Source organism: Chiloscyllium plagiosum, chromosome 17, assembly GCF_004010195.1.
Source record: "Chiloscyllium plagiosum isolate BGI_BamShark_2017 chromosome 17, ASM401019v2, whole genome shotgun sequence".
In the NCBI taxonomy this organism is placed as follows: Eukaryota; Metazoa; Chordata; class Chondrichthyes; order Orectolobiformes; family Hemiscylliidae; genus Chiloscyllium; species Chiloscyllium plagiosum.
In genome coordinates this window covers 30,678,677-30,689,322 of record NC_057726.1, presented here as the reverse complement: position 1 = coordinate 30,689,322, position 10,646 = coordinate 30,678,677, and the positions used below count along the sequence as shown (strand labels likewise).

The following is a 10,646-nucleotide window of genomic DNA, read 5'->3' as shown; positions in this document are numbered from 1 at the left end:
TTGAGCCAGTTCTGTATCCAAATGGCTAGTTCTCCATGTATTCCATGAGATCGAACCATACCATTCAGTCTCCCATGGGGAACCTCATCAAAAGCCTTACTGAAGTCCATATAGATCACATCTACTGCTCTGCCCTCATCAATCTTCTTTGTTACTTCTTCAAAAAACTCAATCAAGTTTGTGAGACATAATTTCCCACACACAAAGCCATGTTGACTATCCCTTACATGCAGCCCCTCTATCCTATCACACGTTTTTAAACTAGCAACCACCATTCAGGTGAGAATTGAACCTGAGTTTCTTGGTCCAAGGGTAGGGACACTACCACTGAACCACAGAAAAGCCCCAAGATCTATCGTATACAAGCCATTAATAAATGGTGAACAGCTGTGCCCCACCACACATCCCATCCTGTCACTTGGAGTACCTGCGCATTGAAAACTCTGAACAAATAACACATGTTAAAGTGCACACTTCATTATGTTGGCTGGTTATTGGCCGACACGTTACATAGTTGATGAGCTTCATCGGTTTTAAATTGCTATTTCATTTTTAGTGAGTTTCATTTATGGAAGTGCAATGTTTTAGTTTACCGAAAAATCGTGCTGATTCCCAGACAAGAATGTCAGGGCAAGGATAGGTAAGCGTTGATTCATCAGAGTAAAGGACTGATTACTTTGTCTCCATCTAACCTGCCAAAGCAACTACTCATGTAGTAAAAGTGAAAAGAGAAAAACTAAATAAAACCATTCGTATAATGTCACATCAAGTCCATGGTATCACAAAGTCAAAGTTGCTTAAATCATTTGTGTGCATAAATTACTCAAACACTAATAAAAACATAAGAACTTATTTTATCTTAAAGTTCTCATTCATTTCAAGTTTTTAATGTCAAAATAAATCTAATTCTGGTAGGAGAAAATCTTATGGGCTGCCTCTATGGTACTTGGGTTAAAGATGGTGTTTTAATAAGACAGAATTGTCATGGTTCTGTTAAAAGAAATTTCATTGGTCAACGCAACTGAATACTTACGAACATTTTTTAGCTGGATGCATCTAACCACCCATCAGCTAACATTAAAATAGATGTTTTGGTCATCAAACAAAAACAGATTATGTTTAAAATTCCATTGGACATCTTAGGTTTGAGATCCTCCTGTAATCATGACAGTAGTATGTGTACATGAGCTATGAACAGAGAGGCCTAATGGAAAATGGTACGTCCAATAGGTAAAATCACAAGACATGGAATTAAACTGACCCTCAGTCCAAATAAGGGTGAAATATAAACTCTTTGAAATTTTTATTACTCTGGTCGCAAAACAGTTTCATCTCTTACCTTTCCACTCTCAGTCTCCGATTCAAGCCATCTTTATTGGGAATCTGTCTTGTGATACGTAACCCTATAAATAATAGTAATTTATGCTAATTTGTTCAGAAAGTCAAAAAATTGAAGTATATGGGAATCTTTATACACAATAAAGATGTCCAAAATGTATTGAATGCCAAAATGGAAGCTTAGTGAGCTAAAGATAATGAGTCAGATTAGTTTTAAACTGACAGCTTCCTCATGTCTCAATTAATTTTGAAGAAATATTTGTCATAACTGGTATGTAAAGTCATTTGAGTAACAACTGATGTACACAATTTTAATATACATAACTACATCCTACTTGAACACATGACAAGCATGAGCCTGATTGAGTACAAATTAGGATTTGAGTTGCTATTTCCTGTAAAATACATTTCAATTATTTTTTGCAAAATATTTATCCTAATTCATTCACTAACAAATTAGATTCAACAGACAATCAGATGTAACAGATATTTTACACACTGCAGTCAAATTGGTTGAAATTATGCTTATAAGAGAATTGTAAGCTAATGAGAGTTACAAAATGAACTGCTAATTGGAGCACTTCAGAAACGGTTTACAAATGGAGTCAATGCTGTAATAAAAATCACTGCACATGAGCTGGAGCAAATGGCTGCAGAGAGGTGAGAGTTTCAATGTCATCTAATCATCTATAATAATAACGATTTACTTGCATAACATTTAATAATACTAATTAATGGAAAAACAAATTTAAATTTTACAATGTAAGTGAAGAAAAGGCTTTCAAATTGGTGTTCAGACTTCATTTCCTTGAAAGAACAATGCTTGCTGAAAGCCATTGGCAGCCAAAAGCCAGATCTTTCTCAATTTTTTTTGTAAAGCTTGGAGTCAGACACCAGCTTGATGTCCTCTGACATGTTCCACCCTATCCCCAGCGCCAAGAGTGAAATCAAGCTGCAATTAATTCCTCCTTGTAACATGGCTCAGATCAGGAAATTAATGCATTAGTGATTCATTTAATAGTACTAAGCAGGATGCTCCAAGGTAATCCTGTTATTGCTCAACAGAAAACCAGATTTATAATTCCTGTAACCATAAAACCTGCACAAGGTCAAAGATTGCAACATGAGCTCCACAGAAAACCACAAGCTAAGTTTCTGAATTTTTAGATTGGATTCCCTGCAGTGTGGAAACAGGCCCTTCAGCCCAACCAGTCCACACCGACTCTCCGAAGAGTAACCCACCCAGACACATTTCCCCTCCGACTAATGTTAAGTGCGGCACGGTGGCACAGCAGTTAGCACTGCTGCCTCACAGCATCAGAGACCCGGGTTCAATTCCCACCTCAGGCAACTGACTGTGTGGAGTTTGCACATTCTCCCCGTGTCTTGCGTGGGTTTCCTTTGGGTGCTCCGGTTTCCTCCCACAGTTCAAAAATGTGCAGGTTAGGTGAATTGGCCATGCTAAATTGCCTGTAGTGTTAGGTGAAGGGGTAAATGTAGGGGAATGGATCTGGGTGGGTTGTGCTTCGGCGGATCGATGTGGACTTGTTGGGCCGAAGAGCCTGTTTCCACACTGTAAGTAATCTAATCTAACACTATGGGCAATTTAGCATGGCCAATTCACCTGACCTGCACATCTTTGGATTGTGGGAAGAAACCGGAGCACCCAGAGGAAACCCATGCAGACACGGGGAGAACGTGCAAACTCCTCTCCAACAGTCACCTGAGGCTGGAATCAAACCTGTGACCCTGGTGCTATGAAGCAGCAGTGCTAACCACTGAACTACCGTGCCGCCGTTTTTGTACCCACTCCACCAAAAAAAATTCCCCTTTGTCTCTTGATCTCTTAATCCCTGAGCCAGGCCGTTGGCACCTCCAGATTCAACTCCTGAATCCTCCCCAGGCCAACTTTCCATAAAGTTCAATTTATCCAAACCTGTATCCTCTACCACACTAGATCCCAGTCACCCATAACCTCTGACTTCATTGTTTACACCAGCTTCCAGTCTCCCAGTACTTCAACTTTAAAATACTCCATCATTCAGCTTAAACATCATCATGACCTCGCGCAAATTGAGATGGACATTTTGGAGGGAAAGTTCCTCTAACTTTACAGTTATCATGCATGTAAAATAGCAATTGCTGTGTAATGTTGCTTATAGAATAATTGTAACATTGTTTCTTAGATTTTGAGAATTCAGTACCAAGTGTTGCACTTACCAAGTGGTCAGGGTATCAGTGATTCTGAGGTCTATATGTGTGGTCATAACGAAACAACTGGGTCCTGTTAAACGTACATCGCATTCTACATTGGAATTCCACAATATTTCATGTATCCTGAATAATCATTGATATGGGAAATCCCATAATTTGCTCAATTTCCAACTTCAGAATTTGGGAAATAGCTGGACTTACTGGAGAGTTGAGAATCGTCTCACATGTTTGCTGCAGGATATGGTGACTCTGTTACTATGTAAGCTGCAGGTGGAGAGGGAATAGATGACTGAGATATGACTGAGGAAGACAAAGTGCACAATCATCCAAGAAGATGGCACTCACAAATTAGTTTCCAGGTTCCCTCCCAAACTGATTTGGTTCCAACACTTTCTTTGTTTTTGCATTTTTATTCAAAGAATTAGCATCACTTCCTTTAACCAAAACTGAATTTGAACTCTGCTGAATCTTCCATTGTAAATATTTCACAAAGAACAATAATTGAGGTGGTACCTATCCATATAAGAGAGGCATGTTACCTTGTTCCATTCTGAACTTCACATTAACCATGCAGCATGGAAACAATCAGCTCAACTGAAATATGTCACCATTTATGCTCTAAACATACTTCCATTTATTCTTCACCAACTAATCCTACTTGGTGGGCGGCACGGTGGCACAGTGGTTAGCACTATTGCCTCACAGCACCAGAGACCTGGATTCAATTCCCGCCTCAGGCAACTGTCTGTGTGGAGTTTGCATATTCTCCACATGTCTGTGTGGGTTTGCTGCGGTTTCCTCCCACAGTCCAAAAATGTGCAAGTTTAATGAATTGGCCATACTAAATTGCCCATAGTGTTAGGTAAAGGGGTAAATGTAGGGGAATGGGTCTGGGTGGGTTGCTCTTCAGAGGGTCACTGTGGACTTGATGGGCCAAATGGCCTGTTTCCACACTGTAAGTAATCTAATCTGAACATCCATTTATATTTTCACTTCTTATTTACATATGAAGATCACTTTTAAAGACATTATTGGTATTTGCCTCAACTATTCCTCCAGGTAGGGGCCATGAGATTAGAAGTAATATATTAGCATGGATTGAGAATTGATTAACAGAGAGAAGACAGAGTGAATAGGAATAAATGATCATTGTTAATAGAGGAGGTAATTAGTACTACAAGAGTCAGTAGTTGGGCCTCAGCTATTCACAGATAGCTTAGAGAAGGAGCTGAGTGTAATATAATCGAGAGTGTGGTGTTAGAAAAGCACAGCAGGTCAGGCAGCATCCAAGGAGCAGGAGAATCGACGTTCCAGGCATAAGCCCTTCATCAGGAATGAGGGTAACATATCCATGTTTACTGTTGATGTAAAGCTATGTGTGAAAGTAAACATTTGGACAAAACAAACAAGTTGCAAGGTAATAAAGCTTTGTTAAATGATTGGGCAAGAACATGGCAGAAGTGTGGAATTATTCACTTTGCAGAGAAGAATGGGAAGGCAGGGTACTTGTCAAAAGATTACTACATGTTGGTGATCAGAGGGATTTAGGTGTCCTTCTTCTTAAATTACAAAATTAATATGCTGTTATAACAAGCAATTAGGAACCAATTATTAAAGGGTGTTGGACAACAAGAAAAAGGAAGAATTGCTGCAATTATTATAGACTTTTGCTGAAAATAGATCTAGAGTACTGTGTAAAGTTTGGGTCTTTTAACTGTAGGAAAGATATCTTTGCGTTGGAGTTGGTCTAACAAACTTTCACTAGATTGATTCTTAAGATGCAAAAGCTAACATATGAGAGAACATTGAGCAGAATGAGTGTAAATTCTCTAGGGTTTAGAAGAATTGGAGATAATCTCATCAGAAGGTCGACAATTCTTAAATCATGACAGCATATATGGTGAAAGGATGTTTGGAAGATTTCCTTTGGATGGAGAGCCATTTAGAAATTAGATGAGGAGAAATTGTCTGTCAATAGCTCATGAACTATTGGAATTCTCTACACCAGAAGGTGATGTTCAGTAAATATGTATATTAAAACTAAGGTAGATAGATTGTTATGGCATTAAGGATTTAGGGATAGGGCAAGAATGTAGAGTTAGTATAGTTATGGTCGGTGCTGAACTTCTAAATGCTATTGCTAGTTTGATGACTCCAATGCCGAACCTATTCCTACATTTTAAATCTCTTTGGACCACTTATTACTTTCTAGGAAAGGATGATTCTCCTCAATTTCTTATTGACCATTTTACATGTAGTTTGTCCACCACAAACAGAAACATCAGTTTTGTTTCTATCTGATCAAGATCTTTGAAGTTGTGTTCAAAGAGATGACTTTCTTGTATATTTCCTATAGCAGAGTTTGACCCTGTTCAATCATTTTGGATAGTTAAGCTCTATTCCACTCTTATTCTTGTAAATCAGTTTTCACACTCTCTTCAATATCTCCACCTTGTTTTTGTAATTTTGAGATTTCAGCTTTGCAACAGCACTCCCAGTGTGAAGTGACCAAGGCTCTGTACTTTGCCAGATTAACATGACTCTTCTACTTTACAGATCTATCCCTTACTTATTCACTGGTTTTAATAATCTTGTTAAGAGATGATTTGTTTCATTAGAGACGTGTTAGAGTATTTCTGGGTCTGTCAATATTTAAGCAATGATAGCAGGAAAAGATACAGCAAGTTTTTTTTAAGTGTTCCTCTTGATTCAAGACATGAATTATGAGTTCTACACTTTGTTACTGGATGGCTATTTAGCACTTTCTCACCCTCTAAAATGTGCGTTAAGTACTTATGAACATATTTTCCATGATTAATACTCTTATGTAAGAGTATTCTCTGTTTTTGGATAAAATTAGAGTAAAGAACCACTGAGGTTACAATAATATTTAAATAAACTAAAATTCAACTCACTTGCTCTATGTTTTCTGTTCATTCTAAGTTGTTTTCTAAAGCCTATGATTTGGCAGAAATTTATAGTTCATGTCACCTTGCCAAAAGAATTACAGGATTGGTAACCAGCTGAACACCTGCAGTACTGTCTAGCGTTTCGGTTGAGGACGTGAGCGTGGCCTGGGAAAACTGTCAATCAACGCTCGCCCACCAACAGATAGCAATTTCCGGGAAACAATCCACCAATGGCGTTGCAGCGCGGGATGGCTGGAGGACGGAAGTGATCAGAAAAAGAAAGATGCACAGCAGGAGATGGGAAGCAAGTTGGTGTAGCGGGGCTGTTAATTGTTAATGTATTACAGTAATAGGCATATTTTCGTAAAAGCATTATTGCAAAATATAAATGTAAGTTCATTAATGGATTATATATTCGTACAGTTACAGTAATGAGTTATATAGTTGCCAAAGGATGCGATTATTAGAATTGTAGGAAATTATTGGGATTAGTAATTCAAACTACAGCAGTAAGTCAGTAGAGTGAAATGATTCTCATTATTCTCGTTGTTGTACCTGTGTCAGTGTTCGTATGATTTAATGCAGATGTGATACAATTAGAAGGTGGGTGTCTGATTGGGGTTTGCTTATTTGCTGTCCCATGAATGTGACAACGTACAGAATGTCCAGTGTTGCCTCCGGGTATCGATCCTGTTCCACCGATGTCACTCAGAAGAAGACGCTCCCACAATTGTTGGGTGAGTTTACATTGATTTATATGGTTCTTTTATTTAAATTCTCGGGGATGAAATCGACATTATTCTTATTAAACATTGTCAGGTGATGCCTATTTGTGGATTACGTAATCTTAGTTAAAATCAAAGTTAAAAATCACACAACAACAGGTTATAGTCCAACAGGTTTAATTGGAAGCACACTAGCTTAACAGGTTTAATTGGAAGCACACTAGCTTTTAGTTAAAATCAGTTTAGGATCTGATGTACTGATCAGCTGATAATCAGTACAACATTGTGTTTGTGAATATACAAAATAAGCTAAGAATCTACGAGAAAAGGAAAATGTCTGCAATTGAGTAAATTACTGATTGTATGTCTTATAGTTTAAGTGTAAGGCATCACAAAACAAGGAGGAGAAAACCAGATGCTTTTGGAATAAGTAAAATTAAGCAGAGAGGGATATGGGTGAGCCGTGGGATTTGATGGTTTAAAATGTCTTCGACATAGTGATAAATTAAGCAAACAGCCTAATTACATTTTTGGATCTGCCATCTTCAAGTCTGAAGATTTCTTGTGAAAGCTGTACAGTACTTTGGTTGGAATGTACTTTAAGCCAGTGTTTAGTTTTGGCTACTAAAATGAAATAGAAACTTTTAAACTAAATAAACAATATAGAGAAAGATCTCTGTGCAAAGTGGATAAACTGGGACTCCTACATCAAAAAGAAACAATTTAAGGAGTTGCCTGTTTAAGACTGAGATGAAGAGGATTTTTTTTCTCTTGGAAAGGAATGAAATTATGGATATCTCTTCAGCAGAGTGCTAGAGAGGTTAGTTCATTAATTTAATCAAGGCTGAGAAAATTTTTTAATCACTAAAGGGATCATGTGTTTTTTGAGGAAATACAGGAAAGTGGAGTTAAGGATTATCAGATCAGCCATGACCTAATTCAACGGCAGAACAGGCTCAATGGGCCAAATGGCCTACTTTTGCTCCTATACTTTTTAATAGTATTATAGTCCATCTGTAATTAGATTGGACAGACTGTCCCTTAGTTGAACAGGTTTGCAAATCGCAGCATGACACAGGACAATATAAAGGAGCTATTTGTAAATATAGGAAATGTTTGTATGTTGGGTCTTTAAAATTACACCCCTGTGTGGGATGGCATTCATAAGTTAGACCTCATAGATTGGAGCCCCCGCCCCGTACAGTAGATATTGGAAGGTACAAACGAGCTAAATCTAAAACATTTGTTCAAGATATGCTATAATGCAGATGTGAAAGGAATTTTTAGACAGATATCTGGAACAACGGTTTAACAGAATGAAGGGTAACACTTGGAATGGTTTTCCTGATGGAATAGTAGTGGCAGGAACTGCAGACTCTTTTACTTCTTCAAGGTTGGATGAGCCAAGTTGGTTAGGAACCCTTAATTTCTGTTTGCCTTATGATTTGTCATTCACTGTTCAATTGGTCAGAAGCAGAATCAAGCTTAGCAAATTAAAGCAGAGAAGTATCTATTTTGCCTGTTATTGTTATTCCCACCAAAGAGAATTTATCTGGCCTAACCCCACTAGTCTGTAGTGCTTTGTATTCACATCCAAGTATTTTTTATATGTGATGAGGATTTCTGTTTTCAACACCCCTTCCAAACATAGAGTTCCAGGCCTCCACTAGTTCTGACTGAAAAATAAACTCTGTTACACTCTGCTGTAATTCTTCTGTCACTGGTTTTAAATCTATATTTGATAGCGACTACTCTGTTAATGGACATAGGTCATTCCTAACCAAACTTTCACACTTGTGAAATTTATACTGTTGAAATTTAATTCATAGCTAAATTTAAAGTGGTGCTGTTACCTTATTAGGCGAATTCAGAACCTGGAAATGCCTGCCCTGAAATTACATGCTGGGTGATGCAAAATATTTTTGCTGCAGAAATATACACAACTTAATAAAAATTCTTCATTTTATAATGGTGAAATATGATGAGTCATTTAAAAGAATTTTGACAATTTGATCTCAATCTAAGTGAAATATAAGTCACACTCCTTAAAACCACAACCTGAACTGCCACACCAATGTACAAATAATTTTAGGCGCAAATGGGTACTGCAGATGCTGGAGATCAGAGTCGAGAGTATGGTGCTGGAAAAGCACAGCAGGTCAGGCAGCATCCGAGGAGCAGGAAAATCGATGTTTTGGGCAAAGGCCCTTCATCAGGAGTGACAAACAATTTTACCTGAGACAATTGTTCAAATAAATTGCATGAAGTTTGTTTATATAATCAGTACTGAACTTCCAATCAGAAATTGATAGCTGCATGTGATTATTTTCTAACGTTAACAAAATGTCGACAAGCTTTTTTCATGATTATATATAGTTGTTAGAAGTATCTGAATTGGATTGATTTGTGGAATAGTTATCTGAATAATGAAGGGATGGACCCAAATATGGCCATTACCCTTGGATTGTTGGAGAATGAAGAGAACAGGGGAAAATTAATTATGGTAAATTTTCTTTTGCTCTTTTTTTTCGTTCTTTTCATTTGTTGATGAATTAAGCAAATTCACAATATCTTTAATTTCTTCAGGTACAAGACTCCAAAGGCAGAGACAGAGATGTCCTTCAGAACCTCAACTGAAAGAGACCGTGGTTCAGTTTATGAGGCACCATCAGAACCTTGGTGACCTACTCCTGGAGGTAATAGATTTGGCAAATCGGGTCGTAACCGCAGGAATGTGAGCAGAGCTAGTTCTGCCACAAGAACAGAAATTTCAGTTACAAATAACAATTTTTTTTTCTCCTAGGTAAATGGATCAATGAGCAAACGTTTATCTCATTACGGTAAAGTTAACTCTGAACATCAAATTGCCGATTCTCCTGGTAAAGGCACTTTTATAGGTACGTTTATTACGCAGTTGCATCTGGAATGTTTGCCATTTTAAGTCTGTATTTGTAAGTTCAGTCAACTGTTTTCCATTGAGTGGTTTCATGAAACAAGGCAATCGGTTGTACAGACAGCAGTTGGTTGGCAAATACTGACCAAATGCTCAAAACGTTTTACTGAAAGTACTGCCTGATGTCCATTCGAGTTATGCTGTTTTGAAGTTTTTCATGCAGTTTACTGAATTATAAATCCATGCAGTACAGAAAAATACTGCTCAGATTGTCAGAATTCACTTTGCAAATTAATACACAAGGAAGAAGCAGTTACTAGGAATTTCAGAACACTAAATCATATCATAAAAATTCTAAACCCTAATGTGACTGTTGCAGTTTGAAAGAGAGAAGGCAAAATCGGATGTAATGGTGTTACAGTTAAATAAAGGTAATTATGAGGGCATGAGAGAGGAACTGACGAAAATAGACTGGAAGCAGAGCCTAGCAGGGAAGACAGTAGAGCAAAAATGGCAAGAGTTTGTGGGTATAATTGAGGACACTGTACAGAGGTTTATCCCCAAGAA

At 37.7% G+C, this 10,646-nt stretch overlaps 1 protein-coding gene across 7 annotated transcripts in view; it reads left to right on the top strand.

The window, feature by feature from the left end:
• The first annotated feature begins 6,741 nt into the window (after positions 1-6,741).
• LOC122558337 (Fanconi anemia group A protein-like) overlaps positions 6,742-10,646 on the top strand; it is a 98,804-nt gene continuing 94,899 nt past the window's right edge. For 3 of the 7 annotated variants that reach the window (XM_043706791.1, XM_043706788.1, XM_043706793.1), the window contains exons 1-4: positions 6,742-6,851; positions 7,047-7,198; positions 9,773-9,882; positions 9,990-10,083. In XM_043706791.1, the coding sequence (XP_043562726.1) occupies positions 7,102-7,198; positions 9,773-9,882; positions 9,990-10,083 (301 nt within the window). In that variant the 5' untranslated portion in view covers positions 6,742-6,851; positions 7,047-7,101. Of the gene's footprint in view, positions 6,852-6,880; positions 7,199-9,601; positions 9,690-9,772; positions 9,883-9,989; positions 10,084-10,646 lie in introns of those variants that run through there. The other 4 variants (XM_043706792.1, XM_043706790.1, XM_043706794.1 and 1 more) reach the window with 4 other exon arrangements.